This window comes from Filicampus tigris, chromosome 2, assembly GCF_054856515.1.
Source record: "Filicampus tigris isolate MCC_2025a chromosome 2, RoL_Ftig_1.0, whole genome shotgun sequence".
NCBI lineage: Eukaryota > Metazoa > Chordata > Actinopteri > Syngnathiformes > Syngnathidae > Filicampus > Filicampus tigris.
The window spans coordinates 32595142-32609759 of record NC_141218.1 but is presented as its reverse complement, the minus strand read 5'-3'; the positions used below and the strand labels follow the sequence as shown (position 1 = coordinate 32609759).

At 42.0% G+C, this 14618-nt stretch overlaps 1 protein-coding gene across 4 annotated transcripts in view; it reads left to right on the top strand.

Annotated features, from left to right (window-relative positions):
- LOC147152069 (connector enhancer of kinase suppressor of ras 2) overlaps window positions 1–14618 on the top strand; it is an 83060-nt gene that overhangs the window by 62493 nt on the left and 5949 nt on the right. For 2 of the 4 annotated variants that reach the window (XM_086023622.1, XM_086023621.1), the window contains 9 exons: window positions 1359–1393; window positions 1486–1528; window positions 2392–2440; window positions 4747–4919; window positions 5501–5574; window positions 5695–5766; window positions 12598–12668; window positions 12750–12850; window positions 13613–14366. In XM_086023622.1, coding sequence (XP_085879748.1) covers window positions 1359–1393; window positions 1486–1528; window positions 2392–2440; window positions 4747–4919; window positions 5501–5574; window positions 5695–5766; window positions 12598–12668; window positions 12750–12850; window positions 13613–14366 — 1372 coding nt within the window. The remainder of the gene's footprint in view (window positions 1–1358; window positions 1394–1485; window positions 1529–2391; window positions 2441–4746; window positions 4920–5500; window positions 5575–5694; window positions 5767–12597; window positions 12669–12749; window positions 12851–13612; window positions 14367–14618) is intronic. The other 2 variants (XM_086023624.1, XM_086023623.1) reach the window with 2 other exon arrangements.

Genomic DNA, 14618 nt, shown 5'->3' with positions numbered 1-14618 from the left:
CTTGTTAGCTTTAAAATCGAAATATTTGACTTTTTCTTTAAGTTCAAGTATCGGAAAGCAATGATGAGTTGATCATGTCATACAATGATCAGATCTGGGCAGCTTTTCTATCCTCCCGAATGCTCTCACCCGAGACGGGCGAAGGCAGAAAAGGGGCCCGGTCTAACATGCCACCCTCTCATTTTTACTGTCTTCAAAATCTAAACATAATGTGGGCTGGTCTCCTCCCTGGCTGCCCCTGTCTGTAAGGCTGATCCTCTCCAGCTGGTCCCATGGTCGGATCAGGGCATGCTGACTCAAACACTTTTAACTGATTATACGATGTCCGTAAAAGTGAAATTGCCATATTGTTTTTTGGTTAACCTGTTGGCTAATATAAAGCCATGCATATCGATTTAGATCCTTCGGTGCCTCAAACAAAAGTGTTGGATCGGTCATGGTGCTCACCTCAGATTTATCCTCAATTGTGTGTATTGTCTGACTTTTAGAACAAGGAGAGCGAGCTTGATCTTCTGGCAGTTTTCTGGATTATAAAAACAACAATTCACACTGGACCCACTTATACACGTGCATGCACATAGACAGATGTGCATCTGCACATTCAGGCTCACACAAATGAATTAGTATGCAGGGAATCCACTATATTTCACGATTCATCATAAAATCCACATCACCTTAGTTACCGATACTAAATAGAAATTTATTCTGGGCAAACACACATTTGAGTACACACACATAAGCACATTTCGTTTTAGGTGAGGAGGTGTATGACTCAGCATCAGCAAGACCAATTATGAGTGTGCTTTAAACGCGTATACACAAACACACTCGGCTCCAACATGTTAGTACACACTGTCCTCTCTCTCTCTACCCTTCTAAGTGGTTTGTTTGTATTGGTGACTCAAACCGAAGCAAAAGCACATGTACAAGTACATATACTGCAGTATTCACAATTCTTTCCGCTCTCCCACAATGTGCATGTTTTATTTTGTTACTGTAACAAAAACATCATCAGAGGAATATTGCTGTGTGTCTGTGTGTGTGGGGGTGCATGTGTGTGCGTGTTTATTGTGTTTATTTGTTATGTAGCTATTTTGTAGTTCATTGGCAAAAGACTTCATTACATGTTTCTTACTTCAATTCTACAGGGGTTTACTGAAACTGCTTTGAAAAACAAAATTCCCAATTTATCAGTCAGATTTGGGGAAAAAGGAAAAAGGAAAAAAAACATTTCAAAGGACCTGCAGGTCCAGCACGTATGTAAGGCACAACTATAGGCAACTGAAAAGAAGCAAGTGTGGGGGTCATAGAGGCATTTAGCAGCTCTTTAAGAAGTTTTCTTCTTCTCTGTCTTTTAGCGAGGTGCGGACACATTGCGAGACACAACAGACAGGTAAGTTTGTAGTTTTTGTTTTGATACACAAATACAGTGCATGTCTAAAATTATAGATATGATTGTTTCAGTCACAATCAATGTTTTTACAGGTACTCTGGTTCTGGAAGTTCAGGAGCAGCCTCCATGAAGAAAGTAAAGATACTTTTACTTGACCACTATTGCTTTTGTGTTTTATGAATACTTTACCCTCTTTTTCAACGGATTCAATCACTCATTCATTTCAAACAAGCCATAGACATTACGTCAGCTGTCTCCTAGCAACCACATCTACTATGTTAATAAGTTTCTCGTTAGTTGTAACCCAACATACACAAGAACAGAAGTGATTTGAGGCATTCACGACCCCAACAATTGGATTCTAGGTTTACTGAGATAAAACGGCCTTCCACCTGAGTGTCTTTGTCACACTGGCAGCATTGGTCATTAATGCTTGTTTGTTGCAGCATAAAGTGAGTCAGCCTAGTTTTCCATAAATAAATGTTAATGAATTATTTTTCACTGAAATAGCCTGCTCGTTCCATATAAAGATGCTGCATTATTAGTCACCCAAAACCCTTTTACTAAGAGACCTAAAATGTATTTATTAATTACCGTTATGAACATTGAACCAAATAGTAATTGTGTATGACTATTTCTATTTAGAGCTACACTACATTTCAGATAGTGACATACGCCCCCATACAAGACATTGTTTCACTTAATGCTGTTATTAAATGATATGATGGCGTATGATGCTACTGATCTGACCAGTGGAAATCTTACAGTCAAAGTATTACATGTGTGCTATTTTTCTACTGTAGATATCGGCATTGACACTCACTCTCCTTAAAGACTTTCATATTATTGTACTGTGTGTTTTGAGTTATGAGAAAGAAAATGAATGATTAAGTTGTTGTGCTTCTGCCTTTGTTTTCTTTATTAGAAACATTAATTAGGAGGCTATCTGTGAAATAATGAGCTAATTGGAATTGTTTTCCTCTCTCACTGACTTGCAGTCTTTCCATTACACCTCATTGAGAACGAAAACCAAAAAGAGAAGTAAAGGTAGATATGCATATCTTTTTTTAGACTTTTGTAACATCTTGGGATGCTACTTGTGTAAAATGTTTTGTACGTTGGTATTTTTATCATTGTCATTACTGTGGGAGGCAATGTTCCCTCTAAGCTGCACGCTGAGCAATTACGCACTAGTCTTAGCGCACACGGTGACGCTTGCTCGCATCGCGTTGCACACATTACATTTCTACACTCATTCCTTTATTTCCACACCATTTTAATCTGGACACTACACCAACCCCACTTCCCTTCCAAGACCGCACACTCCGTTGTTCTATTATAATTCGAAACATACATTTACACACATACACTCACCCTCACCACTGACGTGATGCTGCAAGGCGACACGTGGACCTCTCCATTCTGGAAGTCCAAATGATGTTCTTTCACTTTCCAGAGCTCAGGGGACTAGAAATTTTCGTGACATGTTTTCCATTGTTTATGAGTGGGAAATGTGGGACCATATTGATACAGATTGTATTGAGACTTAATTATGTTTCAAATGACCTGTGAACTAAAATAAAAGTAATAAACTACGGCAGATTTTATTCGGGTCACAAATCTCTATTCAATGATATGTTCTATTCTCATATAAAGGTGTTTTTTTTGCGGCATACCTACATCGTGTAACTTGTTATGATCTCAGGATTTGGATAGGTGTGATACGGGTTTGGCCGCCGTGTGCATGTCTGATGTTGCTCACCATGGTCCAAGGAATGCTGAGGGTGTTTGTGCGAATGCTCAGACGCATGGACAATTAGAGGGAATATTCGTGGGAGGTTATTGTGTTCATACAGAATTGATTAGAAGTGTTTTTGGAGCGTGAACTAGGAATAGCTGCTTCTTACACTACAGCTGAATTTGCATTTGAATTACAGCCGACTGACATAAAAACACATGCAGTATGCTTCACTGAAAATACCAGCAGTTATCGTAAGAAAAGTGACTTCTATCAAATTGTGTTTGGAGAGACACCTTAATTACAAATGCAAATGCAAACTCCATAAGATGGCCCACATTTGGGTGTTCAGATTGTCTGAAGATGGAAGTGAACCAGGGATAGGGTTGCCAATTGTCCCTTGAAAAACGGAATCGTCCCGTATTTAGGTACACCGGTACGCGTCCCGTATTGAGTTCTAAAGGGACGGACTTTGTCCCGTAATATCGTCAGAGTAAAAAACAATCTGCAAAATGTTGATGGAATTAATGAACAACAGTTCCCTTTATATCACAATTTACGGTAACGGTCCTAGTCTCTGCTCTCTGACCAATGAGGGGACAGCACATTTGTGCATATCAGTATACAGAATCCGCTTATCTTATTAGTTGAGGTAATGTCGCTTGCCAAAGTAGATAGTGGAAGTCAACAAAGCAGCATGACAAATTTGTTGTCCACCAGACAACGCCAGAGATAGATATGATATGTAAAGAATTAATTTTTTTTTTAACCCTCCAATCAAGGTTAATATCAGAATGTGCAATGAATGTCAGCGTTGCATGGACAAACAACAACAAAAATTTGGGGTGGAATAAACAAGCACAATTGATTGACAAGTATGTTAAATAGATTAATAGTACATAAAAGTAATACATTGATGAAAAATAGATAAAGAATACACACACAGCCTTGCATTCATTACAAGTTCAAACAGATATGCATAATTTTTACTGTACAGGCAGTCGATATACTACACTATTAAAAAAAAGTTAAAAAAAAAAATTGTTTACATTATTTTTCTCTTTTATGAAGAGTAAGTGGACAAATATGTGAAAATGTTCTGCTGAACTGATTAAAGGTGAGCTCATTTTGAGCCTTAACTATGACATGCCTTGCTCAGTGTTTTGCTCTGCAGTAGTCAAAGACGTTTCTGCCAAGGCAGAAAACTCTTTGCCGTTGGCAACACAGTGAAAATTGTGATTGGATGAAAATACAACTTTCTAAATTATAGATTAATAAATATATATATATGAATTAATTGCAAATATCACTACTTTATCTTGAGGATCGATACTTAAAATTGAGCACTTTGGATCGGAATATCGATATTTTGGTATCGATGCGTCCATCCCTAGTTGAAGGCAGTCAGGTCGGCCGCCCCTGCCGATGAGGTGTCCCTTATTTATTTTTCAGGGAGTTGGCAACCCTAACCAGGGACCTGGTTTAACAGGGAGACAGTTCCCTATTTTTAGAATTAGGAAGGGTTTTCTTTAGAAAAGACTGAGTCATTTGGCCGCACTGGTAGGCCTATAACTACATTCCAAATGCACTATAAAATTGCTTCTTCTCACTTCAGGTTCACTCACTAGTGCCAGTCGAAGGAGGATTTCCTGTAAGGATCTCGGCCACGGTGACTGTGAAGGCTGGCTGTGGAAAAAGAAGGACGCTAAAGGATACTTTACACAAAAATGGCGGAAGTATTGGTTTATCCTGAAAGAATCTTGCCTCTATTGGTACACCAATCAGAATGTAAGTCCATGTCAGAATGTGAACTCCAAACCCGCGTCGCAAATGTATTGACAGAATGAATGAGCAACACTACCCAAAAATATAGGGGGACAAAAAAGGTTTAAAAATGAAAATAAAGTAACCACGAGTGACTAATACATCAATTTCATTTTTGACAGCGTATGTAACTCATACTGGGTACAAATCAATCCTATTTTTATTCTATTAAACATTTGTTAGCTGGGTCAGACAGACGCTGCAATGTCAAGCAAAGTTCATGAGCTGAACTGCACGTTTGGCAGCCATTTGAATGTAGACTGTAATGTGTTGCACTTATATAAGATCTTGCATTGTGTTCCCTTGATTAAACTTCACTTTCTTTGAGCCAAAACGCCGAAGGCTGTACAGTAGCTGTTCTCCTATGGATTTTGATGGTGATTGTGGAGTGCCTGTTGTTAGGTAAAGTGGTAAAAGGCTTGACCCAGCCAATGCAAACAACACATTTAGTCTAAAGAACAGTTGTAGTGTGAGTTTGTGTGACAGTTTGTTCCCTGATGCTGATGATAATAATGTACCACCGCTCTCCATCTGTCTGCCTGCAGGATGAGAAGGCTGAGGGCTTCATCAGCCTCCCTGAGTTCAGAATAGACAGAGCCATAGAGTGCAGACGGAAATTGTGAGTGCTGAAATTATTAATCAAGCACATTTGCTCTCGCCTGAACAACATGAGTTCACGCAAAACTCCTGCGCGCACACATAAGCACTAATTAGCATTCTTCTATCTGGCTAACTGCAGTGCCTTCAAAGCCTGCCATCCTAAAATCAAGAGCTTCTTCTTCGCCACGGACTGTCTTGAGGAAATGAATAGGTGAGTGTTGCTGTGTGCGTGTGTTTTCGCTAAAGTTGCAAGTGACTCAACCAACTTTACACAAGGGGAGTGAGTGCTTCACTGTTAAAGAATCTTGTAGCACAATTTCTAAAACTATTCAGATCTATCGCAAAACCACTCACAGAGTTTGCAAAGCTTAAAGCACAAACACTGCTTTGTGCTGAGTTTGTAATTTTGTAACACACAATTCACTGCTTTACACACAATTTCCAAATGATCAACAGACTCCCTGCAAAACTATACAAATGTATGCCTATTGTTTACACTATTCTGTCAACTATCTGGCCGCACTGCCACGTGCAGGGGAAAGCTGTTTTAGATAATTAATTCACGAGAAATAAGCCGCAGGTAAGCTGTCGGTGTGGAGTACAATGGAGGGAGCAGGACGAGTGACAAGAGTGAGAGTTAAAGGAGGCCAGGGAAGAAGATATGGAGGGAAAGATATAAGTGGGAGAGGCGAAGGAGGACAAGAAAGTGAAGGAGCAGAGTGAATAAGAAATAGAATGACTAATGACATCAGAGCGGCAATAGTGGATCTCGTCATCAACCGTGGAATCACCCAGAGGGACGACATAATGTAGACCACATATGTCAAAGTCAAGGCCTGCGGGCCGCATCCAGCCCGCGAGAAGGTTTTCTACCTTGGGATGATATTGCTTTATTATTAGATCCGGCCCACAGCCCGTAGCAAGCCGGTGTGGGTAGCAGATCTGATCGGGTCCTTCGCGTCTGCCAATGATGTCACGCTTTAAAATATATTGTAGCGTCTTCCAAGAACACAGACGTAGTTTAACTATCACGTTTTTATTAGTCCAACCGTCTACTGTGGGCCGCAGCCGACACCAATACAGTACAACAACCGTTCAGTCAAAAAAGAGCAACCGCTCTCCTGTTCGCCCTCCGCTACTCTCGCTCGCATGCCCTCCCATCCAGCGACCCGCACGATGCATTTATTAACCTCGGAAACAACATAACTTGGCAAGACACAAATTCGACTAGAACACAGACAACCCAATTCGTTACACTATTTCTATAATATATTTCATTGCAGAATCGGATGTTGGTGAAAACTTATTTGGAATAAAACACACTTTATTAAGAAATACTTCATGTTAGAAATCTCACGTTGTTTTATTATTAGTAATTGTTGGCATTTGATAAATTCATTGAGTTTCGATGTATTGCTGAATTGTCGCACATTGTGAGCAGGCATTGAACGCTCCTCGAGCGCTAAGTGTTGATAGCGAGAGACGTGGTTCCTTTTCTTTTTTCCTCTTTCGACAAAGCTAGCTAGTAGTTTGTTCGTGCCAGCAAACTCACTAGTTGCAGATTTCCTGTGTTTCACCATGTTTGTTGTTGTGTGTAAATGTTAAAAGGTGAGATTAATCATTTAAGTTCGTGTCAGGTAACGGCTGTACATAATAGCCTAGATATGTTCTCGTGAGTGATGTCACGTTGATGAACACTAGTTAGTTATTTCGGCTAGTATGCTAACTATTCTAGAGATGAAACTTGTGAATGTGTATTGTATGTATTGTTTGGCTGTTTCATTGCTTAATACAATGAATTGTAATGTTTAGGTATATTGTTAACTAATGGATATGCATTGGATGATGTTGTTAGGTTATTCTTTGTCTGTGTTGTTGGAGACCACAATAAATAGACGTGTCAATTGGAATACGGGCCTGTGTTTTCTGACAGGAGCACCCACAATCATACCTTGCCACTCTAAAATAGAGTCAGCTGGAGACGTCATACCAATCATATGATCCTCTCCGTTTTACTTCACATTATGTACAGTACACACAATTTTGCAGTCTGAGTCGACCAGAAAATAGTTTCAAGTTTAGCAGGAGAAACGCAAACGGAAGTGACATACGAGCTGCCTCGCAAAAGTAGCAGTAATGTACTTTATTTAATTTTTTTATTTGGTAACTCCAAAGATAAAAACACAACAGCCAGGGGGAGGACAAATATAGAGGCAAAGAAATATATTGCAGAAATATGAAGTGTGACATCATCAGCAGGCGCGAAGGACCCAATCCAATCTGGACATTTTTAAAAATGTCAATGAACATTCTATCAGTCCGGCCCTCGGCTTGTCGCAAATTTTTTTATTTGGCCCTCCGTCTATTTGACTTTGACACCCCTGGACTAGAAGAATTGTGATATAACATTGAAGGGCATTATGCATAAATAATATTTTGCCAGGAACTTCACTCAATATGTTGCTTATACTTTGTACTGCATACATTTAGGGCTTAAATATAAAGATAAATGACAAATGTGTAATCAGTTTATGCTTTTTCTGTATGTTTTTGAAAATTCTTCTTCATAATGTTTAGTAAATCCTAAAAGACAAAGTGTTGTAAAACAGTCAAATGGTCTGCATTTGAGTCATATCTTTGTTGTTGTAAGCATTCAGAGACAAGAATGGAAGTTATTTATTATAAGATTAATCAGCCGAATCATCAGTTATCTGAACTTTTTTCTGCCAAATATCGGAATCGACATCGGTCTCAAAAGGTCCGTATTGGTCAGGCAGGAAAAACAATAAATTACCATGTAATTTATACAATCCTGATGGAGCGGCATGTGGCTCTTTGATCCTTATGTTGCGGCTCTGCGTGGCTTGGGGAAATAAATCATAATTATAATAGTGCATGTTATTTGTCTCAAAAACATGCATCATGTCTTTTTAGTAAGTCAAAGTTTTTGGCCGCTTTCACATGTGGTTCTATATTGGATACCTATGGGATTTTTTTTCGCAATGCGACCACAGTCTGAACCTCCCGGTCCCATACATCCGACATTGTCAGGGGCCCAAAATGCACTTCGCACCGGGTGCAGGGGTCAGTGCTGACAGCGACTCGGCAGTTGTTTTGAGTAACAGTATTGACTTTATATTTGACTTTAATTTAATCCCACTTTAAACATGAAGCATAAAGTGCACTTCATGTCCATGGAAATTTATGGTGATAGTACTAATTCACCAATTAATTCAGCCACGGCTCAGATTGGTTCATTTTTTTCGTGCGGTTATAACGTGATGTCATCTTTAGTGACGTCTCTATGAAATGAGATCGAAAAAGCCTCGCCTCGTCATTTCCCCCATTTCTACCTCTGACCGAATCGCTCCACTGTGGAAATGCCCCGACACGCAGCACCACATTTACTTCCCGAAACACGTCGTGTGTGTCGCCGTCTCTCCTTCTGCGCATGCGGGTCACTTTAGGGGCGCAATTATGTTCACACAAGAAAAGAGACCGAGGTTGCATTTATACTGTCATATAAACGCTTACACAGAAAATAGATTTTTCTTAAAAAGACGGCAGCTTACAGTCCTGCGTAAAGATGAAAATGACTTCCCAGCCCTGATTTGGATGCATGTGCGCAAAGGTTCAGGAGCCCAAGTCCCATTAACCAGGTGAAATGAATATTCCGGCAGTTATTTTGCAAATATTTATTTTCATTGTTCAGTGAAATGGTACTCTGTTTTTCCACTGTATTTTTAAATTCAGGCATTTTTGTTTGCTAGATGGATCATTTAAGTTCAGCGTTTTAATTCATTTGTAGGAGACCTTCTCTGAGCTTTTCTTTGATAAGAGTTAAAAATGTGTTCATTTAATAATTAAATTTTCTGAAACATGGATGAACGGCATGGATTTCATAAGCAACACACTATTGTACAAGTGTAAATAATATCTTAATACCTAATATCTTCAATTTACATGTCAAAAAGTGTTTGCGGCTCTCAGTGTTTTCTTTTCCTTGGAAACCGGGTCTAAATGGCTCTTTGAGTGTAAAAGGTTGACGACCCCTGTTCCAGACCATCCCCGCAATAGATGAAATGTGCGACGTAGCAACCAAGTACTTATTGTATTATATAGATATATTTGAAAACTTTGTGCATATGCTGCAGTACCACTGTACACTGCATGCATGTGAGGTGCCACCTTCACATTCTACACATTGGTATCTGTTGACGTTGAATGCGTGTCTGCCTTAAAAAGGCAGGCTTAGCCTATTGAATGATGTGGAAGATAGCGAATGAGGTTGTACGCTTGGACCAGCCAGTGCAGGCGGCACAGTGTGGAGGCAAAATCCATTCTGCCTCACCTCACGCTTCATCAGCTATGACATATGCTAGACTGAGGTGATTCTGGCTGCCGGCTACCTCCTTTCATGTGTGGCCAACGCATTTGAGCAGGATATACCTAAATTCCGTATTTTTGACAACTAAATCAATATGGACTTTAAAAAAATAGTCAAATACAGCACAGAGCTGAGAAATTGAATTTGAAACAACACACAGGGCCCCCAGAAAGTCTTTCCATTAGATCCACCCAGATCGACACCAATGCTGGCCATACAGTATACATGCTGTTGTAACCGGTTCTCTGCGTTATGTTCTGTGTTCTGTGTGATGGTCAAGTAGACTCAAATTGGGTCTCACACTGTGTTTTTTATTCATTGACCTGTATACATATTATGACACGTGAGACTGGTGTGCAACTCATAGAGCCCTGCCGGCTCCCCTGGAGATCACAAACAGCACAAGTAAGGTGCGCGCCAATCGGCGTTAGCAACATTAGCTCAGTCCGTCGACGGACAACGGCTCCAAATGTCTCCCCGCGACTCCAACACACGCCCAAAATCACCCAGAGTATCTCCATTAAAAGCACTAATGACCACAGCACGGCCTGTTTGTCGGAACACCGAGCTCTACCACGTCAGTTAGTGCAGCTATCGGGAGAGATCAACGCATGTGTCTTACCTCGGCCACATCGAGTACGAGAGTTACCGGGCTCGCACATGTTACGACGCGTTCCGTCACTACGCGATCGCTCCCAGTAGCACGCCACGCAGACCAGCTCATGTTATTAATGTACAGGTATAAACAGTAACAAAATAAAGAAAATATCAGAGCTGGGCAGTCCGTCCCTGGGCCGGACCGGTCGGACCCTCCGGCCTGGATGGATGGCCATTTTTAGAGCGGAGGGGTGGGGGGTGACACATTTTAAAAAAATGGCTGGACTAAGCATGGCCGGAAGTTGATTTTAGTCTGGCCCACTAATCGGCCCTCATGCGTTTGACGTGCTCGCGAGGCGGCCAAAAATCATCTCAGCCTACTCGGTGAAAGGCTTCTTTTTAGGCTTCTTTCTACTCCCACGTCGGCGTGAGCGACAACTGCTGTTATAGGGATTGTGGTATTACCCATCTGCCCCCCCCGCCCCCCGCCCCCTCTTGTAATGGTATGCCCCAGTTGCAGGTGGGAGGCGTGGGTTACGTGATGTGGCAATGAGGAAATAGAAACACGCTTGAGCGCACGTTGCTGTCTCACATGTTGCGATGACATACAGTTTCCCACACGGAGACGAATGAGCAACGCAGCTCGTTGCTGCTGCTACAAAGTCCCATCACTCAAAGTAAACAACCTACTCACCCACGTTACCCCTTAGCCGCCACCTTCCAGATCGTTTTTGCAATGAAATTAAATGCATCGTCTAGTCATCATTTTATGGTTGGAGCAGGCATGATATGCATTCTTGTTGTTGTCGCTGTATTTTTGAATCAACGCCCCCCGACTTGTTTCAAAACAATTTGTGTCCAAGAGTATATTCAGACGCTAGCACATCAAGGTGGAGTTCATTCACTTTTTCTGGCGTTCACTACTTCCGTAAATACGCCATAGCAAACCTGCAGTGTATAGTGTTTTTTTGGTCTGCTTTTATTTTGAAGGCCGGGAAGGAGGGGAATTGTGCAAAATAAATAAGTGACTTGACTACGACTTCTTCTACGACTCTTCTCTATAATTATTGGACCCAAATAATTATACAATACGACAAATCCAACCCCGGGGCTCGCGATGCAAGGAAGCACGCAGTTGGGTAAATACTACTGGCACATTTGAAGCGTGTCCACAGCGAGTTCGAATAGTAAATTAGCCAGCTAATGATCCTTAAAAAGCCTCTGCCATTAGCGTCTCTCCTGCAGCGACGTCAATCACGAACGCTTTTTTTGGGGGACGGGGGGCTTAATGGGGCGGGGGCCGACAATGTTTATGAATATGGCCGGAGAGTTGCGGCCGGAAGAGTACCCAAGTCAAGGGTGGAGGGTCGCGGCCGGACCGGCAAAAAATGGTCAAGTGCCCAGCTCTGGAAAATATACATTCAATCCCAACAACAATACCAGTTTTGGGTGGGATTAATAATATACTGTAACCTGTTACTGTACATTAGTGGGTTTTTGTGTTTTTTTTTCGCTCAATTTGAAACATCAATACGCCAATAGGAGAAAGATGAGTTTCCTGGTCGTGTTATTCAGATGAGGTTTCTATTCTTAGTTGCAGCCTGATTATTCAGAGTCTGCAGGGACACAGGACAAGCTTGAATCTACCGTGGAGACCTACAGACAGGCAGAATCGAGAGCCAGACAGGGGATCTGGATGAGGACAGAATGTGTGGCTGCAGATAAAAAGCCATCTGAGAATCATAGTTCAGAGACTGGGAAAGGAGACAGCGAGCACTCTCTTTCTGCATCCATCACTCCAATTTACTCTCTGCCTTTGTCTCCTCATCAAGGCGATGAAGTCAGTTAGAAAAATCTGAACTGTTAAGAGACATGCCTTTAATTATTTAATGTGAATCTTTTTTTATTCATCACCTTCCAGTTACCCAGTATAACCCAACATTTCCCTACTTTCCTTTTTCTTTTTTTACCCACAGTTTGCTTTCCTCTTGACTTATTTTCGAATCCGTCGCTTGTTTCTCATTTTAAATGGCGAATTAATGTTTTTTCATTTTAAAGGTGGATGAACCGGCTTGGGTTGGCTGCTATTGGCTACACACCGGATGACAAAGTGCCACGTCCGGATGAAGGTTAGACAAACTGTCTCTGATGCAAAGAGTTGGATTTTCTTCTAAACTTCAAATGTTCTTTCTTACTTTTCTCAACTTTAGACTACTGGAGTGAGAGTGATCAAGATGAGGTTGATGGCTCCATGACACTCAAACAAGAGGGAATATCTTCTCTCTGCGATACTTACCACCGCACACCATCAGTGAGTACAAACTTAACAACGTCACTGCCGTGTCCCATACTGATTAAATATTTTATTCAGAAGGCACCCAAAGTTTTAAGTGCTCTCGACATCAATAAAACAGAAGATTATCTGGTTTGGGAAGCATCCAAGCCCATGATGTGTGTTATGCTGCCACAGTCTGACCAATAGATGGCAGCAACGAGCCCGCTTTCAACTCTGTTCGTGTATGGCCCTGGCCTGTTCTACCTTAGACCATATTTCTATCCTTTGTTTGGTCGTTACAGAACCAGCACTTATACCTGTGACATTACAATTGAAATGGGAATAACACAAAATATGCCTCTGCTGAAAAAACAAGTCTTATGATAATCACAGGCCAGGAAGAAAGCTGCCGTCGTGTTGTACTTTGTACATTTCCGGTAGCTGACGTAGCTGTTGTCATCCGTTCTAACATTCACTGGTGACAACAAGCCAGATCAGGTTGTATCATTCAGTGGGCTGATCTAAACTCTACCACTTGGTGGAAGTATGTCTTGAGAGGATATTTGGACATTGAGTTGAGTTGTTACCATTCTCAGTTTAGCGACATGACAGCCATCTCCACCATTTTTGGAGTTACTCATCTGACATCGCATTGCTTTTTTGCTCTCATCTTTTGGTATCTTTATGCTCTGCAATTTTCTGTTTCCTCCTTCCACTCCCCATCTTGATATCCTTCTTGTTTAAAAACCCACTTTTCCTCACATTGCCTGCACACCCTTCTTACCCATGCCCACAAAGTCTAACCTCCTCCACACTTACGACCAGTTGCCCCGTTCTGTCAGCTCCATGAGCCTCATGCGCTCCACTCCGTCTCCCCATCCTCTACCAATGAGTGCCTCCACCTCCCCCATCCCTCCACAGATGGTCTCTTCCACCTCCCCTCTTCCTCTGCAGGTCAATTCTTCTAGCCCCTTCCCAGAGCCAAAGCATGGGCGGCATTTTTCCAGCGAGTCCACCCACTCCCACTCATCTGCAGAAGACCAGCGTGGAGAGGGATTGGGCATGGGCACAGGAACAGGCAGCACCAGTACCCACTCCTCAGGTTGCCGGTCTTCACATCGTGAGCGTCGCTCCTGGCAGGACCTCATTGAGACCCCTCTAACCAGCGCAGGGCTGCATTTCCTCCAGACCGCACCGGGGGAGAGCGATTATGGTGGCCTAATGGGGAGCATGGCTGGTGAGATGGGGCTGTATGGAGGACTTGGCAGACAGGGCATGTCGCCTGAGAGACGCAGGCAGGCTACTCTGCCAGTACGAAGACATCACGCCGCAGAGAGAGACAGGGATCGGGATGGGCCTTTCCCTCTGGAGCGGGGTCCGCACACACACAGCTACACACACCGACGTTCCCATAAGCAGCGCAGTCAGAGTCTGCCCAGAAATAGGGACCCATTTGGAGGAAAGCTCATCCATTCATCACCTCACATGGAGGAGAGAAGTGAAGATGAAGAGGCAGAGAGGCAGGCCGCAGATATACTCGAGGGCGAGGAGGGTAAGAAAGCTGCACCGTGTCTTTATTACAAGAAAGCAGAACGAATGATACCGTGTATCCAAAAGAATGTGTGTATAACGTTTTGACTGATTCATTTCAAATTAGTTGTAAAAATAAAAAATGGAATTTTCCTTTTTTCCCCAGACAGTTGGATTTCTGTTCCTGTTTAAACAAATGAAAAAGTCCAGATTGTGCTATACGGACGTGCATTCACTGTATTGCTACTGTGTCAGCAGAGTGGCTTTACTTAGT